Source organism: Pteropus medius, unplaced genomic scaffold (assembly GCF_902729225.1).
Source record: "Pteropus medius unplaced genomic scaffold, Ma_sr-lr_union100, whole genome shotgun sequence".
Classification (NCBI taxonomy): domain Eukaryota; kingdom Metazoa; phylum Chordata; class Mammalia; order Chiroptera; family Pteropodidae; genus Pteropus; species Pteropus medius.
The window spans coordinates 6420284-6441069 of record NW_024354550.1 but is presented as its reverse complement, the minus strand read 5'-3'; the positions used below and the strand labels follow the sequence as shown (position 1 = coordinate 6441069).

General features: G+C 32.5%; 1 protein-coding gene across 6 annotated transcripts in view; it reads left to right on the top strand.

The window, feature by feature from the left end:
• The window catches only part of ROBO1 (roundabout guidance receptor 1), a 374585-nt gene that overhangs the window by 258991 nt on the left and 94808 nt on the right, over positions 1–20786 (top strand). For all 6 annotated transcript variants that reach the window (XM_039855122.1, XM_039855124.1, XM_039855127.1 and 3 more), the window contains 3 exons: positions 6278–6398; positions 6736–6874; positions 8841–8968. In XM_039855122.1, the coding sequence (XP_039711056.1) occupies positions 6278–6398; positions 6736–6874; positions 8841–8968 (388 nt within the window). The remainder of the gene's footprint in view (positions 1–6277; positions 6399–6735; positions 6875–8840; positions 8969–20786) is intronic.

Here is a 20786-nt window from a genome sequence, read left to right as displayed (position 1 = left end):
GATTTTCAACTGCTTCAGAAAAGTCTTTAGGTACTAGGGGAAAAGACTTCTTACCCCTAAGGAAAATAATCATTTACAGGTTCTTAAAGGGAAAATACTGGTATATGAGAAGCCTATATATCAAGTACATTGAGGTATCCCATACCTTAATGTCTCTAAAACATTTTCTTTTTGAAATCTGAGGCTGTTCCGAAGAAAAATATAAAATGTAAAATATTTAAAAATTTAAAATTGTTCACCACCTTCTTCTTTCTTCTCCTATGTCTCTTTCTGAAAAAGGAGCAAGACTAGGGGGATATTTTTGTTTTGTTTTGTTTTCATCAAGTATGCAGATAGCCAAGCCACCCCCCTTTAAGAACTGTCTAGAGCTTATGGAAATGCAGGCTTCTAATGTGGTTACCACTGTGGGCTGGTAAGGTGTATGATAATGAGGAAGTAGGACCTCTGCCTTGGATTTTTGACATAGGCTAGATGCCAGCATATTGTCTGAAAGCTTAAAAAATTCTGCTTCTCCACTACCAGGATTATGTTAATTAAAGTAGTGCTGCTGCAGTGCAGTGTTTAACATTGTGTCTGTTCATTATACAAACTCGTTTTTGATAGGTTTACAATTTGGCTGTCAGATCCAGATGCAGGAAGAGACCTGCCAAGAAATATTTCTTAGCTTGTTTTAAATAGTGCTATTTCCACATTTATAGTGTTTTGTATGTTTTAGACATTGTTTTTCTTTCTGTGTAGATGGAGGAAGCATCAATTTTTTGGCTTCCAAAAGTGCATTAAGATTTAGAATGTATAAAGTCACCCTTTCTAATCAATATTTTTATGACAACATAAACTGTGATTGTTACTAGTAGGTACTACTTGAAAGCTGGTATCTTATATTTGATCAGGTTATAGTACTATGGGTTTTTTTTCTTTTGTTTATTGAAGAGAACAAACCACCATATAGTCCACATTTGTGACCATACAGAATACAATTAGAGCTTTTGGTTAGCTTTGTTTCAGTTCAGCCATTGGCATAATGCCAAAATCAATTTCTATTTATAGAAATTGAAAACTATCATTTTCATCCATTTTTTAAAATTTCTCCATTTACCTTATTTCTTTTCTTCACTTTTGTCAATTTCTGTCTCTGTCATCCCTTAGGAAAAAAATTTCTCCCAGGTTTAGCGAGGCTTGTTTTTATTCTTCCATTTAAGTTGTAGCATCTACTTTGGAATCCTTAACCATTATCGCCAGTGAGTATAGAATGGAATGCAGTATTTTATAATGAAATTGTCTTATTGATGGAGTGGAAGTTGTGTGCTGGTATCTATATTAAACTTAGAAATTTAGGCAATGATTTCCCAAATAAAATAAACATTTATTGATTACCTAATTTTAACCCACTTTTTCCTTTTGTCATTTTAATTCAGTATTTATCCTTAGGTCAGAGCCAGGTCTTTAGAAAAAAGTTTCTCAACCTCAGCGCTGCTATTAAAATTTTGGGTGTGATAATTTTTTACTGTGGAGGACACCTCTGTGCATTGCATATTATTTAGCAGCCTTCCTGGCCTGAACCCACTAGGTGTCAGTAACGCCCTGTCTCCTCTTCCCAGTACTGACAACTAAAAATATCATTGCCAAACATCACTCATAGAGAATCACTGTTTTAGAGAAAATAAGAAAAACACGTTCAACCTAAGAATTACTTGTTTCTAAGGCTTTGCTGTATTGGTGCAAATATACATTTCTGACAAAACCAATTGGAAGATGTGCTAGTAATAATCTAAATAAAAAGCTTCTGGATGTAGCCTAACAAAGAAAGATTGTTTTTGTTTAGGCAAATGTCTCTTAAATCATTAAATAAATAAGCATCATATAATAATAATAATAATAATAATAATAATAATAATAATAATAATAATAATAATAAATTATAGACAGGCATTTTTCTAAGTGCTTTTTATTATTTATTTCATATAATTCTCATAACATCCTTGGAGATGGGTATAAATAATATTCCCATTTTAGAGATGAAAAACAGAGGTACAGAGAAGTTAGTACCTTGCCTGAAGTCACATATATATACTAAGAGGCAGTCTGGCTCCAGGACCCATGCTGATTTTGCTTTCTTATGTGGATGCATCTACTTTTGATCAATTTAAAAGATTATCTGGGATTTAGAAATTAAAAACAAAGAAACTTAGTATATTTTGATTTTGATTTTGGTTCCAACCTTAATCATGTTGGTAAAGAATACCTTGAATGGAAAAACAAAGGTGCCATTTAGTTGACTTCATTTAACCATGAATGATTAATATATATGCTATTGTTACAAGAAAAAAATGCATTTTTCTCAAAATGTTTTCTAAATTTAATATATATATATATTTTTATTTTCAGGCCTCAATAGTCATATTAATTGTTTTTTTATTGATACAGAAATTATATATAAATGAACAGCCATGATAAATGTATGCTTTTAGTCACATTATGGTACTAATGAAAAAAAACTCAAAATAATTGATTCATTAAAAACAAATTCTTGCAGAAAAAAATTTGCCATACTGGTCTATACTCTTACAGTTTGTTTACTTATAAACTACAGATAAAATATTTTTTAAAATGTCTGGTGAGTTGCTTTTAATTTGAACAATAGATACGATTTAGCAAGAAAGTTTGTAAAATAATTTTTTACGAGGCAATAATGATTCTTCTATTTATAATTAGAACCAAAACTTAGTTTTGTGTTCACATAGTATAAGTCTCCTGGTAGATTGAGTTAGAAAATGTTTCCAAGATTAAGCCAAGTATAATACACAGTTGGGGCTATAGTAATAGGGTGTGCACAACATACTCTTTAAGACTTTAGAGCTTTCTTGAATTTCTGGTTCACCTCAGTTATTGTTTCCTCCCATTCATCTAAATATTGGAATTTTTCCATGTTTGAGAATCTCCTGACAGTCTCCTCATAACTCTTGTTAACTAAATTCCCCTCCTCCATTTACACAGATTCTTTCAAAATATAATAGCACTGAACTGTAATATATAATGTTAATTGGTGCTCCACATGCGCACAAGCAAGTTCATTTAAAACTCAACTTTCCCAAGTATTTAAGATTTGTAAAAGTAAATTAGTTTTATGTTATACTGAAACCATAAAAGAAATCTGTACTGTTGAAAATTATTTTTATTTTATTATTGTTTGACTCTCATTTTTCTACTTATTTGAGTATCTTTTAAAATTATTCCTAAAGCCTTATTTTACTGTAGACATAACTCATTGACTTAGCTTTTAGAACAAAAAAAAAATAAAAACATTTGTTTAATTTCTCTTATTTTGCTATAACTATTATTTATTAATGTACGATCCAGTCAGAAATGAACTGACCGCCTAAATATGCAAGAACATTTAAAGTTAGATTCAGAGGCATAGAAGGAGACTCAACATCTTGTCCAAAGTTAAAGAACTGAAAAAGAAATGTATAGAACCACAGCACAGATCATTTACTTTCTGTATCAGGAACAGAATTTGTCACCTTCCTTCCTGCTGGAATGATTTTGTTTCCCTAACATTTTGGAAATGTTTATGTGAGTGTTTCAAAATAAGTACATGGTTAAAGGTTATAACAGATATTCTTAGAAGATCTCGATTATTATGACACTCGTTTTCTGAACCTCAAGAGCTCAAATTTATTAAACAGCAATTGTGATAACAGAGCTCTGGCTGTGTATTTCTTGTCATTTGTGCATCTCATATAGCCAAAACCCTTATTTTGCCTAAAATGTTCCAACGTGCTGCGTGACATTGGGCAAGTCACCTTTCTTCCACAAACATTTTATTATTTACTAGTCATTTTGACAGATCCTGGGGCTATAAAGAGGAATTTGATGTACTTCTCTGTATCAGAGTTCATAGCTAGGGAGGAAAGCTGACAATTAAAAGCATAATTAAAACATATTGTGATCATGGGTATAGCAGAGGTATGTGGGAGATGCTAGTCTCGTAAGTGAAAAATGAAGTTATAACAGTTTCCTCTCATACTTTTACGGAAGGGTTATGCTAAAGACCAAAATTTAAATGACATATTCTCACATAAGCAACCTTAAAAAACATAAAATAGTTAGCCTTATGAACCAATAGTCTTAAGATTGTGTATACATTTAAGAATCCCACTTTGAGCCCTTCTAAGGAGATAATTGCACATGTGAGAAGAGATATATGCAAAAGGATACAGATTTTAGTGCTGTTTCTCAGAGGGAAAAATAAAATACTTTAAACATCTATCGATAAGTAAATAGTTTGGTTAAGATATGGTAAATCCATATTTTATAATAGAATACTATGTAGTCATTGAACTTGATGCTGAGGATCTGCAATGTCTTCAATATTTAAAATGTAAAAATATTCTAAATATATTATTGAGTTGAAAATTTAGCTTCCAGAATAGCATGTATCACATGATTCTACTTTATCTATATCTATATCTGTGTGTGTGTGTGTGTGTGTGTGAGAGAGAGAGAGAGAGTATTTATATGAGAGACAGAGAGACAGAGACAGAGACAGAGAGACAGAGAGAAGGGAGGGAGAGAGAGAGAGAGAGGGAGAGAGAGAGAGAATGCTCACAGTGTATTGATATTTAACTTTTGGAACATATTTTTTCATGTGACTTTTTTTGTATGATTCTGTTTGAAAATTTAGATTAGTATATAAAACTATTATTAACATATTTTGTAACTGCTATAAACCTTTATAGGAATACTTAATTGGATAACAGGCTAGATTTTGTTTATGAAAGCAGTTTTCATTACACAAAAATTTTTTGAGTGACTACTGTTTGCAGGCATAACTCTCAGTCTGAGAGAAAGAGTCATGAGCAATGCGGAGAAAAGTCCCTGGATGGTTTCTATTGTGGTACCTAGTAAATCATGATCATTTTCTAAGTAAAACACTATCAAGTTCTAAAGCCACAGAAATTAAAACTGCTCTTCTAATAATTTTCAGTTGCAGGAATTTCATCTTTTGTATTCTGGTTCTGGATTTGACTAGAACAATTTTGTTGTTTAGTTTCACATTTTGATCAGTAATTAAAACTTTAATAAACATAGAATTTGTAATATCTCAAAAAAGCTGCTCTTCTAATATTTGGTTTGTTCAAATACATAAAGACTTGGTCAAAGTATCTAGCTTTAGTTCAGGTGTCTGGATTAAAATAAAGCAATTTAGGCATTACAAAAGAGTATGGCCCCCCCCCTTTATAAAGTAGTAGTTTCAATAAACTTCTAGTGTATGATGAAAAACAACTCTGTTTGAATGGTTCCCTCCCTTCCTTTTTTCCTACCCCTTCCCCCCATTTTTTAAAATTTAATTGATGCACAGTGCAAAATAACTGTGAGGTCAAAACCTCCATGAATAAACATCCTGGAAGTTCTCCCTGAGAGAATCTTTCTAAGGTTCAGAGCATTACAGATATTTATGTGTAATTGAACTTAGCTCCCCACCAAACACATATTAAATTAAGTAAAGATAGTTCAGTTTCCACATCCCAGTCTTAATTCATGGTTAGCTTCAGCCTACGTATTGTACTGAGAGTCTGCTTATGTTTGTAATTGATTCTTCTTCAAATAATTAAATGGTCAAGAGTGTACCAGAATGGCTTTCCAGATTATTTACTGGGATCCAGTCAGGCTCCGCCTCCAAAGTCCCCAAGAAACTGGGCAGCAGCAGCGCCTATATTTTTGGGGACATGTCAAGTTTTGCAATGTTCTGGTAATTAAGATGTAGTTCTTTAAAACAACTCTAGCAAATTAAGTAATTAGAGACATTTTTATTTCCACATCTTATAATACTAGAATATGCATTCTTGAAATCATTTATAGCTAATATGTATTTACATATTAATTATAGTCATATGGTATTAAGAATTTCATTTTTCTTTCTTGTACTTGCTAACCAAACTATTCATATAATTTTTGTTTGTTTGTTTTCATTTAACTAAATATTATGAAATAACTTGGCTGGTTTGAAAACACAAATTTCTAGTTATATAGAATATAATAACTTTACAAGAAATATAGGTAAGTAGAAATGTTTTGCCTCTTTTATATTGTACCTTTGGAATAAATTATGTTTAAAGTCACTACCTCTAAATATAGCAAGTACTACACATCAGCTTTTTGATATAATTATGCTTTGTTTATATGCTTAGAAAGTAGACTTCACTTACAAAGACCTCTATCATATAAACATAGCTGAAGCAATTTTAATAATGTGCATGTGAAACTTTTTTTTAAGATACGAGGAGGAAAGCTCATGATTACTTACACTCGCAAAAGTGATGCTGGAAAATATGTTTGTGTTGGTACCAACATGGTTGGAGAACGTGAGAGTGAAGTAGCAGAACTAACTGTTTTAGGTAAGTACAGTTTTATCTTATTTGCTCACTATAAAGCTTATACTTTATTATTATTTAGTATCTTTATACAAGAGAGGAAGAAATGACCTTTCTCGAAGGTGAACCAACATTTTGGGGAGTGGGAAGAGGAGAGAAGGAATCAATAAAGCAGCCTGAGACAAAGTAGCCAAGACATGAGGAAAACTAGGAGAAAACATTAAACCTAGGGAGGAGCTTCCAAAAGTAGGGAACTATGTGAAATAGTGTTTTAAATTATAAATCTATTCTGGCTGAACATACGAAATAATTTTCAGTGTGCTCATCTATTTTTTCTTGAGATGACTTTTTCTAATTTTAGAGAGACCATCATTTGTGAAGAGACCTAGTAACTTGGCAGTAACTGTGGATGACAGTGCGGAATTTAAATGTGAGGCCCGAGGTGACCCTGTGCCTACAGTACGATGGAGGAAGGATGATGGAGAACTGCCCAAATCCAGGTACAGACCAGAATTTAATGATGTGATTAATCCACTCAGAATTCCTACAGTTCTCATCAGACCAATGTTCACATACGTGTCGTTAGAACAGTCTCCTCTAGATTTCTTGATAAGGGGCCAGACACTGCACTAGAGATGATTAGAATCTGGAGGTTGCCATGCTTTCTCTGAGGGTTTCAGATAAGAACTATGCATTCATGACCCTGGCGTGCCCAGGGAACTTTAGTAAAATGTGATATTCCTTAAACAGGTTTCTCTTTTTAATCAGGCCACGGTTAATACCAATTTCTTATGTGGGCATTGGTAGGGAAAGGAAGAGAGTACAGCACTAAAAGTATAGCTGTGAACCTATTAAAAAATGAGCTGCTTTTTCCTTAGCTACAGCATCACCAGGGAATAGTAAAAGAAGTCAGTTTCTTGATATGTGTCAAGTCCTTAAATTGGCTAGGAGCAGAGATATACTCATAGCCTTAGGGAACAAGGCAACGAAATGAAGCTTTCAGATATTGTTTTTAGGCTGCCTTTGCCTAAAGGATGAGTGTATCTTGTCCTTCAATAAGCATATGTTGAGCCTTTGCTAGGTTTTGGGATTAGAACAGTGTCTTAGACTAATACTTTCTGCTCTCAAGGAGCTCACAAAGGATACGTGTATGAATAGATAGAGAATAAAGCAGCAAACCCTTGCGTCACGTATAAAGGTAGACATGTCAGAGCAGGCAATCAGGACAGAGTTCTCAAAGAAAAGTGACATGTAAGCAATGCTTTGGAAAAAATATTGGGTAAGCAAGAAAGAGGAGAAGAGTATTCCTGGAAAAAAGACATCACAGTGTGTATGCAAATCTGAGAGAGAATATCTCATGTTCTGAATGGTAGAAGGCTTAGCATGGCTAGCTCAGAGGGCATGTGGCAAGAAGGTAAGGGATATCAGGTTAGAAATATTAAGGCCAAATTATCAGGGGTGTGTATTAATAGACTGAAGTATTTTGAATTATGTTTTCTGTACACTGATGAGGTAAGGGAGAATACTATGAACTGATTAGAGAAAATATTTATTTTAATACTATGGATATTACATTAACGTGGAGAGAGACTAGTATCGGGGCACCCTTCTTGTTGTTGTCCATGTAAGAGATATGAATGGTCTGAACTAAGAGATGAGATCGAAATAGAGGTCCATAGTGGCCCCTATGAATCAGATGATTTGTACGACATAGGGGACTGCTGAAGGAAGCTAGGTAGATTGTGTTAGGAGAAGGAGTTTGTTAATGCGATAGGGTAAGAAAAGAGATTTTTATTTAACGTATTAACTATTAGGCGCCTGTGGGATATAATGTCTAATTATTAATCAGTTGAGATTATGAATTTGGAGCTTAGATGAAATAGGGGTGGAAATGTTTGAGCGTTTGGTCAATATATAAACTATAATAGATAATATAACTCATGGATATTATGTTAAATAAAAGAGTTAAAGTAAAACTTAAAGGGGAGCCCAACATTTGAGAAAGAAGATGAGACGAGGAAAGTGAGCTCTAGGATGAGACTATCTGGGTTCAAATATCAACTCTGTTATTCAACTAGCCAGGTTACGTGATTCTTCATGCAATGGTTATAAGAATTTTAAAAAGTAAAATCTGTAAAATACTTAAAGACTGCCATATAGTAAGAACTGAGTGGTCACTATTCTTTAATTTTAGTATGAGTACAGTAGATTGAGGAAATAAAACAAGTAAGGGCCAAATTTTCCCCAATTTTTTTTAGAAAGTAGTTTGATATTTAAACACATTTAAATGTAAAAACAAGATCTTTTCTATCTGCATGCTGACTTAGAGGAATGCCACATTTTACATTTTATTTTAAATTTTCTAAAGAGAATATAGTATGTGATTTGATGCATAGGTGTGTCTTATAATGATGAGATCCTTCAAATAGAAAGTGACTTAACTGCTTTCTTTTGTTATGTCACTAGGTATGAAATCAGAGATGATCATACCTTGAAAATTCGGAAGGTAATGGCTGGTGACATGGGCTCATATACTTGTGTTGCAGAAAATATGGTTGGAAAAGCTGAAGCATCAGCTACTTTGACTGTCCAAGGTAAGGTTTAGGGAACAATACTCTGTGGTTGTTTTATTATAAGAAATATGATGTTGATATTTGAAGAAAACATTATTCATTAGAGTAATCTGTATTAAATATAGGCTTTAATAGTGCTAGAAATATTTTATTTCAAACATATTTTAAAGAAATTATTTTGCCTGTGGGAGCTCTATAAGTGTTTGTTATAGGAAATTGAATTAAATTTTCAAAATTATGTAGAGTTCTGTCTTGGACAAGTAGAGAAGGGTCTTCAAACGTAGAACCCTTTTAATATCTTAATTAAATAACAGCTATTGCCAAAAACTTTGTCTTTGAATGCAAACAAATCTACCATTCCCTTAGATCATGTACTTTCAAGGATCTGTACAATTCGGAACACAAAAATGAGAAGATTCTATTCCCCTCTAGAATGTAAGATCTATCCATAGAGTAGAGACTTTTGCAGTCTTTTTCCTTGCACACAATGCCTGTGATAAAGCAGACACTCAATATATATTTATTGAATGAAGTGCATACTCTAATTTTGATAAAGATTTATTATTTGCTTTTTTATGATGCCATATTCTGTGGCTACAAGTTTTCGAACGTCAGAGTCATGTCTTAAACTGATATATAGAAATGGTCTGTCACCTCCTTTGTATTCATAATCCAGATGTTTTTCATTCTCATAATCCCTTTTCTCCTTTCTCCATGATGTCATACTGGTTATTTTTACTATGTCTCATCTGAGAATTTTCTCTCATTTTTTTTTTTTCTTTTTAGGGACAAATTGTTTATTGTGGTTTGAGTGACAGTGACCCTCAAAAAAAATTTTGTTGGTGAAAAAAATTCCCCATTTTGACAAGTATATAGAGTAAACAGGGATCTTAGCCATAAACCATTTAGCTCGTTTCTTGGTCTGACATTAGCATCACTTGGTGCTGTCACTTTTCTAACACTGTCTCCTCTAAGGCTATTATGAAGAAAAAGGTGGCTTTTGAGGGAGTGCTTCTACTGTGGGCTTTCTATAAAATAGCCTTGCGGGCTTTTTACAGTAGAAATAAAAAAAAAAAAGAATAAAGAATATTTCCTTCCTGTCTCTAAAGCCATTACGTCTCACTTTGAGGTTTTTAGCTGAACCTCATAAAAACAAAAGAATTTTTTTTTTTTTAAAAAAGGAAAAGATCAAGAACAAACATTGAATTTCTAAGACCTAGACTATTCCTCTTTAATCTAAGTTAGACTTGAATTCCACATTAAGGCTAAAACTGTAAGAAAAGAAAACCCCTTTACATTTAGAGAAAGCATAAATTTAAGAGATGTCAGATTCAAGTTCAAAAGCCCTCCAGAGGGAGTGGAAGTAGCTTGGGATGAATTCAAGACATGAAAAGGTGTGTCTGTCTCCAGGCAATTGTGGAAGGAAGGCTGATTGTCTATCACATTAGTCAGAGAGATGTAGTACTGCACTTTATGTTTTAAAGTACTTTACCTTGAGAGTCTGATGCTTTTATAAATAATAGCCATTCTGTTGTGTCTACAGTAGACATTGAAATCAAAAGAGTTTCTTCTTGCAACTTTAAATTCAATTCCAAAGCTAATTCAGCCATAAGTTTTCCATATGGAATTCTTACTCCCTATGCTAGCATTTCAATGGAAATTAGGTACAAATGATGAAATCCAGAAAATAACTTGAGAAACTTAGTTCTTATTTCAACTGCATTGGGTTTTCTATAAACTTATGAGAGATCTGTTTATAGTTGAGAAGGTATTTTATTTAAATATTAAAATATACATATTAATATCTGTTAAAATATCTTTAACATGCTAGAATAATATACAGAATATGTCAAAGAAAAAAATATGATTCCCAACTGTAAAAGATAGCTAAAAAAGGGGGGGGGAACCCTGTCAAAGGAAACTTGAGAAGTCATATCTTTTTCCTTCATTTAAGATTAAATGTAGACAATTACTAGTTACTACAAAGGAAACTAATCAGAAATGAATCCATTTATAGCAGGAAACAATTATAACAGAAAATTCAGTACTGTAGTTGTTTTTGATTTATGCATTTTATTTGTGGTTTATTTTTAGAAGATGCTTTTTTAGTCAGTATAGGATTAGAAATAATTTTCCCTTTCCTCACTCTTCATACAATGGCTATCTAATTTTGAGAACTGATGTTGGGCAACAAAGTTCTGAGCTTCAAGTAGAAGTTATGGGGAAAAACTCTCAAATACCGGTGACTGATTTTTCACCCTCAATACGGGCATGATTAGTTATAATATTTAAAAAATTAATTTGAAAATTACTTCTTTTTATTTTCCTTTTTTTTTTTTCTCTTAAGATCCCAATTCTGCTCTTTTGGAGACTCTACCTGTATATATTTCCTTAAATATCCCTTCCTTAACTTTAAGGATTTCTTTGGTTTTTCTACTTGTGCACCTACCATTCACATTGCTTAGCTTGGTACTGAGCATCTAGTAGACACTCTATTTAATAAATACTTATTACAATTTGAAATATGTATATGGACTCCAGCTTTCTGCTTGAATGGTAGAAATATCACGGGGATGTCCTAAGAAGGAATTCAAGCAGTTTCTGGTGGCTTTGATCCTGAGTGCCAACAGTAGATTCAGTTGGATGAAATTTGAATAGGTTGTCATCTATGAGGGCTGCTGGGATCTGTGTTTGAAAAGGAGCTCTGTAAAACTTAGGACAAGGCAGAGTGTCCTAAACTTATTTGAAGTTTACTGTCTGAATTTAATACTTAAACTTATCTGAAACTTGTTAAATATACCGGTTATCAGGCATGTGCCTGGAGCACCCAATTTAGGAGATCTGAATTGAGGCACAGAAATTTGTTTTCATTACTAATTTTTAAATAAGCAAGCTTGTGAATCCCTGAATTGAAGTTACCCCTAATGAGCTAATAGAAGGAATAAAAGGCTTTAAAACTTTTCTTTAGAGTTTGGGAATTACCAGAGCTGGAAAAAGTGTGTTACAAAGAATTGTGTAGCTCAGAGCATAGACTTTGGCATCAGATAGAATTTAGTTGAATTCTGTCTATATCGTTTACCAACCATGTGACCTGGAAAAGGTTATTTAAACTTCCTGAGCCTCAGAAAGTTTCCCCAGGTATAAAATGGGTATTGTATATAAACCTCACAGAATTTTTATAAAGATTTTTTATATATATATAACATAAGTATATATATCTATATCTATATATATATATATATTTGTTTATAATGTTTAACATTGTTACAGAGTAAATGTTTTATAAATAAAAAGCATTATATTTAAATTAGTGTTATTACTATTGATAGTTTTATTGCTTAATTTTAATAATTAGTGGTTAATTAGTAAGAAAAATAATATTCGGATAAATCTAGACAGGTAGTTCTCTTTCTGCTATTGTAAACGGGGAATCATAAATGCTAATATAGTCATGATAATTTATTACCTGATATTACTTAAAACTCTTCTCAAATATAAAATATTACATTTTCATTAAAAAACACCTTATTGGCTTTTATAGTAAATGTGTTGGATCTTGTTAGTGCTGTCAAAACTAGTATTAGACTTGTGTTGAAGTTTGGCAAAATACCTGGATAAATTAATGAAAATTATGACCATTTGGGAATAGAAATGATTGAAAAACTATTACATTTTATGTGCAATGGAATGTTATTGTTAAAGGAAAAACTTTCAGCACAGGGTATTTGACCTCAATTTTGATTCTCTTGCCTCCAAGAGTGACTGTTTTCCTATTATTTGGACTCAGCATTTCAGGTTATCTTTCTACAAATTAGGGATATTTCCTGGTAATTAATTCATTCTAAGACTAGTAAGATTATCAATGAGCAAATATCCGCAAAAAATTGCTCCTTTATGACCACTTGGAAGCTTCAAAAAGCGCACCAAACCATGAGTAAAATATGAGGTCACACCCTGTTAATAGTAAGTCGCTGTAGCCCTAAAACCTATACTAATATATCTCACGTATAATTGATTGGATTACTTCTTCTTGGTCAGCAGAATGTGAAAGCCATTGAGCCAAATCTAAATATTGATTATTTATAACATAGATGATTTAATTTTACTTGGAAAAGAGGCAAATCATAGTAAATGTTGGAGCTATTAGGAAGTTTCTGATTAAAAATATGTACATCCAAGCCTCTGTAAAATTTAGTCAATAAAAAGAACATCCCAATTTCATTAACCTGCATGTCCATTTTGGTATATCAGTGAAACTAATTGTCAGAATGAGACTCAAAGGCTCTGCAGTAATTTCACCTATTGAAAAATAATTAATGTTTATTACATTACCAGTAAAAAATGGTTAAGTAATACTGTTTGGAATGATTACAACAGGAAAAGTATTTCTACTTAACACTCAGTTAACCAGAAAATGTAGTTGACCTGAACTTGATAGTCTGTCATTTTCTGAAATAAGCAAAGGTTTATTACCTATAAATTTAAACGATCCATGCCGTAGCATTTATACTTCATGTTTGTTTGTCTGTATTTCCTCCATATGTATAATATCTATATACCTCCTCAGGAATTCTCTTTGTAAATGTAAAATATACAGACAAAATGAGGCATCTTTTTAAAGACATCTTACCTCAATTTTTATTTTTTCCATTGTTATATTTTCACTTTAATATCTCATTTTGACAAGTGTTAGGATTGCTGGCTCTGCCTTTGTAGAAAAGAGTTATCTTCTGAACTAGCGTTTCATATTGCATAATGATCCCATCTTTTAAGGAAAAAAGATATATACCAGGTATTTATAACCATTTTATAGGTTGTGACATACCTATAAAATATAAAATCTAACCAGAACAGAATAGATGCATAGAGGCTCCCTGCCAGGTTTTTAAACAGTATACCATTGAAACTGCTAAAATTTATGCCTCTGCTTGGTATTCCAAGAATGGTCACAGGTTTGTTTTATGTTTTACTATCTTAATCTAAACTGATTGGGTCTTTATTAAATGCTTGCCATATGGGGCTTGGGGTTTTTGGAATCACATGATAGCCAACTTAATTTTGTTACTTGTTTTAATTTTTGAACCAATTCATGGTTAATTTAAAAAGCAAGTGCTTTTTTTCCTCACCTTTGGCTGAAGGTAGCTAGCTTTTAAGAAAAGCATGGTGGATGCAGCTTCAAAACAATGAAAAAGAAAATAAAGAAAAAATATAATTTTATTTACTATAGTATTAATAACAAACCTTTTAAATTAGTAATTATTTATGATGATCACGTTGATAGCTTTTTAAATAATTTCATTTTGAAGGGTGGTATCCCAAAAGAAAGATAGATGATAAGGCCACAAATAGTTTAAACTCTAAATTTCTCCCACTTTCAAGTTTATCCATCTCCTCTAAGATTTCTTATGGCTCTTTGCTTCAGTGATATTCATTGCTTAAACAGGCAAACTAGATGGTATTATTAATCTTTCCACTCTCTTTCCAACTTTACAGATAAAGCAGCTCTTGTTACTGTTACAATTTAACTTCCAAAGTAAATATGTGACTCTCTATCACCAGAGTGATCGTGTTTCCATGACTGTGTCTGTCACAGGAAACCAAACTGAAAACGTACTTCCACACACCAGCCATTTTCCAAGCAATCACATAATATCTTCATTGAGTTGAACCATTAAGAAAATCTAATCCCAGTTTCGCTTGTCTCTCTTTCAACAGGAACAAAAATACACTTAGTCCTCCTGTTTCCCTTTAGCCCTGAGTGCTGGGCCAGTGAGACACAGGAAACTGGACATTTAGATCTTAGTTCACACGCCACTGCACTCTGCAGGCCCCTCACAGGGACCAGTTTATTCTTTCAAGCTCAAGAAACAGTTGCTTTTCTGCCCTTTCAGCAACTGCTCTATTAAAAGAAAAGGCAGATGCCAAACATCTCTGAACCAGGAGATGCTCTGCTGCCAGACGAATAGGATTTCTGTGAAATCTCGGCTCTTTTCTCATAAGTGCTTGTCCATGTTTTTCTTCCCTTGATGTGAAATTACTCTGTTCTTTCAACCTCACCCCATTTTGTTTTTTTAAATTATAAAATATGGTATCATGAATGATGTTGCTATTCCTTTAAATTTATATTGTTGGCATACAATAGGAATGTTCAAATGAATCATCCAAAAGATATGCATTATCTTCTGAAGAATTCTTATTTTGTCTGATGTTTCACATACATATTTATGCCGACTATGCAGTGAAGGAACACAACACTTCCTCATTAGGATTGATTAGCCACTGACAACTTCTGGAAAGCTGAGCCTTAAAGTATGAGATTGACATGAGACCAGGGAGATACAAAGGTAGAAAAAAAAAAGACATGCTATCTTTTGGCTGACTTAATTACTACTAATGGGATGTTTTCTAGAGCTTCTTTCCTTGCATGCTAGCGAACCACATGCTTCAAACAAGAAGCTTTGCTAAAATATCTCAGGCACTGAAGTTTATAATTGACATCTATGTTATGTCCCAGTGAACTAGGATTTGAACAGTACAACAGTAGTAGCTAACCCAGAGTGTGATTATTTACTGGGAAATAATACTGATACGGTGAAAATGGGAGCAGACTAGGCATCAGAAGCTGAATTCGCTCATATTCTCTATTCAGTTGAAGGCAATGCAATCTGTAGATGCACACCAGTAGATAGCTGGGGTGTTGTGGGGTCATGCTTTACTCTCTCATTTATCATAAGCCAACCATCACAAATTGCCTTTTAAATATTTAACGACTCTCTTACCTTTTTATAATTACTTTAATTCATTCCTTTCTTGCCTCCAATTTGTCCCAAGAATCTGTTCTTCACACAATGGTCTTCTACCGAAAACACAAATCTAGTTAGATTAGTTCTATCCAAAAAAAAATTGTCATGGTTCCCATCTCTCTAGGATAATGTCTAAAGCACTTAACTAGTGCTCTGCCTGGCTACCTAGCTCCCTCTGTTGCTTCTTCCTCCAGTCTAATATCACTGTATTGTTTAGATATTTTTTTCCATGCACATACTGTGTAGCTTACTTCTGGGCTTTTATTTATATTGGTCCCTTGATCTAAAATGTCTTTCCCCCTACTTACCCATCTTATACTTGCTAAATATTCCTATTGTTGGACTCAGCTTAGATATGCATCCTTCAAGAAGCTTTGCAGACAGCCCCTACTCCAGTGCAGGTTAAGGATACCCCATTCGTGTACCAATTGAATGCAGTTGTCACCCTTATTGCATTCCTATGTCTGCCTCACTTGACTAGGAGTTCCTTAGAGGCACACTTTGTTTTCTTTACTTTCTTAGTCTCGTTGTTTGCTGCAGTCTTAGGGGCATCCTTGGTGCTCATACATCATTATCTGTGTGAGTGAATCAAGAGCTGCCCTACATGTCAGCTGTAGGATCCTGAGCAAATCACTTCTGCTCTAGGTTTCAGTGTTCTCATCTGTTCAAAAAAATGAATATATGTATAATATAAACATCAATGAGCTGATATGAAATAAATTAAGATAATAAAATAATTATTCTCACAAAATAGTTTGTGGATTACAAATTGCTTATGCAGAAGAAATTATTGTTGTGATTATTTTTCTCATCAAATTCTTCCTAAATAATTAAAAATCCATCAGATTCTCAGTAATATTTATTTTTTCCATAGAGATTTGTTTATTTTTTAATAGCTACTTATTGTAAAGTTTGGTAATTGTTTTACTTTTCTGCAAAAATTGTTTTCTGTAACTTGTTGATATTGATATCTATCTTTGAAAATTACTCCTTAGTATTTCTTTGGAAGGTGTTTTAAAGAGACATCTTTTCTCCTCTTCCTTTTCCTCCTCCTTCTTCTTCTGCTGCTGGTGCTGATGCTAGAAAATATTCTGTAAAACAGAACTAATAGCACGGTGTTTTTCAACAGACACACTTGGATTCAAATGCTAAACGTACAAGTTATTAAATTTTTTATTTTAAGTTTTCTCATTAGTAAAATGGGGCTGAAAATGTCTCTCTCATAAGATTATTGTGAGGATTAAATGAGCTCATAACTATGAAATATTTAGCACGTTCTTTGAAGCATTTAAATGCTCAATAAAAGTAGAAGTGATGATGACATAAAAGAGGAGGAGGTCACCTCAGTGATGTGATTTTATATGTGTCAGAATCAGGACTTGGTGTACTTTTAGTGCTCTTAGCTGCCTATCACTAGCTATAGTTCAAAATTTGGGTCTGAATCATGTGTGCGTCTTCCAAAATACTTTACATAGATATGCAGTAAGTACTTTTTTAATAAACAGTGACTATCAAGGCTTCCGTAACAATGGTTAATACATGTCAATTTTTATTCTAGTTATCTCAGGGAATAGTAGATAAGTGAGGTATAATACAAAAAAAAATCTGCTTTTGGTTAAAAATCCTTTTTGTTTGTATTATCTATATATGATGCACATGCATACACATGCATTCGAGACATAATAATGAGTTTTTTTAATTAACCACATCTATAATTAACATAATTTCTTTTGATCTTTAAACATAATTATTATTCTTTCTGGTATGTTCAATGCTACTAAATTTCCTGACAGAATCAATGTTGAATCCCTTCACTGCTTCTTTTATAAATACAATTCATATATTGGAACAATTTAATTAGCTGGAGATAAAAATAATTTGGATAGATGGTCCCCAGTAATAACTTACATATAACTTAAAACTTTAATAGTCTTGAAAATGGATCAGAAGGTATAACCCATTAAAAGAAATGTGTATCTGTGCATTTGATCATTTTCTAAGATGCGAAGTAACAACTTTGAAGATAACCAAAACACACGGTTAATCTTATGCAGTGTAACATACTCTGTGTGTGTATGTGCGTGTGAATTTTTTTTCTATTTTTTTCTCCTATGGATCAATGAATAATTATTTCAGAATGTGTAATTAAAATTTATGTAAAACAATATAGCTTACTGTGGATTTCAATGCCAGTACTAGAGGATAAATTTTAATAAACTTGGCATTCAAAAAACAACTCTGGGGTAAAGAAGCCTTATTTTGTAAACTGGTGGTTTCCATATACAGGATTCATTATGTTTAGCTTTCTATCAGTATATGAGATCTTTGTGTAAGAGTCATATGACTTTTAGAGTTCGTATGATATCTAGGCATAAAAGAAGTAATGAGAGAGAAAATGGGCCTTTAAGTTCTGAATTTCCTTCCTTTGATGTAGACTTCATTTAAATCATTTGTTGGAACAGTTTGCTTAAATTGCTGATTTCAGAAAAGCTAGCAGTATAATAGTACATTGTTTCTGACCATTAACACGGTTATTTGAGTCAAAGCCAAAACTAATAGTGTCAAGGGGCCTTTTTGCAGGTTCAAGTTAGGTTTACTACAATCCAAGATCTTAGTTAAGAACTGTGAGTTCATCAGCATTTTGATGAAACACATATTATAAGACCCCCAAAGCTTTTCTTGATGACATTAAGAACCTTGAAATGTGTGTGATATGTTTGCCAGACTCTGACAAGATAGAGCAGACTGGTTCATTGGAGAATGATTCTTCATAACATATGGCAATAATCCACAAAGGCCTAGTAAAATCAGAGGTACTATAGTAAATAGCTCTTCAGAGGTTGGGAGATATTCTCACACACACACACACACACACACACACACACACACACACACACACCTTTTTATATATTGCAATTCTATATTTTATATATAAAATTATAGTATATATATTATATATTATAATGCACACACATCACAATGTTATATTTATTTGCCAACTCCTTTATGTATGTATTGCTACTTTTCATACTGAACTCAAGTCTTATTCAGAATGCCTTATAAGATTTGTTGTGGATTTTTTATGATTTGTTGTTGTCGCTGTTTATTTTGTGGTTAAAATAATGATTTAAAAAATCAATAGACAATTTTAAAGGCTGATGAGAAAAAGAGATTTGAGATTGTAAAAAGAAAACCCAAGAAGACAATGTGTTAGTGGAGACCTTTAAAGAATCAGTATTGCCAGCAGAGCTTTTTGTGAGCAGACTGAGAGTAAAATGCCTTCAGCCAAGAGGTTTAATGAAGTCCCACTACAGAATTTAACAAGAGAATGATTTGTGAGAATGGCTCCCTTTCCAAACTATTCTGATCCAGTGGTGTAAATAGGACGCTGAGCTCCACTCCTGCTGACTTTTTTTTTTTTCATGCTATTTGATTTGATTGAAACCCAGCAGTATTATAGCCCTATGATTCTTTTCCTTTTTTTTTTTTGTAGGAATGATAAAGAATTTTTTGTGTTCTTATAGCCTTTCAGAAATAGCCATTTTAACCCTAATGACTGTTGAAGATGTGACATTCTCTTAGATTTCTTTCATTTACTCGTAAAGGTTTTTGGTTACTTTTAGTTATTTCAAACAAACTGATATAAATCTTTAAAAATAATCTAAAGGAAAAGCATTCACCACATGGCCTTCCTACAGAGAATTTGAAACTCTCTCTTAATGTATGTTCCAAGCAAGTATTTGAAGAAATAGTAGAGCAGTCAGGTACAAGAAATAATTGATACATAAGATGAGTCTGTGACAAATAATGACATAGCACCATACAAGTAAATAGCACATCATGGGCCTTCCGTTAATGTACTGAGCTTTACTATGATTTATTTATCTACGTAACAGTGGGTAAGGTTTTCTCCTGGCCCAGTTATATAGATGTATGACTTAGCAACTGTCTTTAACAACCTACATTCTGAAATAATGGCATCAACATGGAAATATGTAATCAAGTTGTGTGAATCTGTACAATCTGAATAACTTAGCCTGAGAATAAAATTTGGAGAAATATATTTATTTTTTGCACTAGTCATTGATGGGTAGCTCAATTTAAAACATTAGATACATTACCAGCAATCTCACATAACCTTAAGACTTATGATTATTTTGTGATGTTGTGTATCATTTAATGTAAAATAATTAATTCTAAGCTAATTCGCACTGATATATTTATTTTATCTGGAATGGTTAGGAAATAGTGATCGATATTATTCATTATTTAAAGGAGAATAATTATAAAGCAAATAATTGACATTAAGGGCACCTTTTTCTTATGATGGACCTGGATAAATTAAATATGCAAAACAATTAAAAATTTGACTTTTTATCCATCCAATGAATTGATTTTTTAATTAAATATTTTATAGGTATACACAGCATTGATAATTATGTAGAACAGGATTTATTCTTGTAGATTCACAAATCATTCCCGCATATTTCAGACATCAGGGTCATTAGGAGAATAGTTACACTTTATAATTAAGCAGATGCTGGCATCTTTTTAGCCTTAGTTCAGTAATTTAAAAATATGATACACTATTTTAAAATTATATTTTAAAAGATTCTGTATAAATTGGAAGTGACTATATCATACCTAAATTTTATAAAACTAATTAAAGCACCATGAACACTTTCATTTGCTTTTAACCTGTTATTCTCAGGATTTCAGAAATAATGTGCCATTATAAACGCATCTGTAGAAAATACTAAAATAAATATAAGACAAAATATAGCGAGTAATTGCTTAGTACCAGAATTATAAAGGTTGGAAAATCCATAAATGGTCATTAAAGTTAGCTGTAGCTTTAGGGTATTTATTTTGTGCAGTCGTTATTAGGAGAAAATTTAGAGCATTGCACAATTAAAACTGATAGATATGGCCATTTTATAAAGGGGCTTTTAAAAAGTTAACTTTGTGGGGGGATGAAATAGTTATTTCAAACAGTGTTCTTTTTAGGTCATTAGTAAATGTCTAATCTCCTTCCG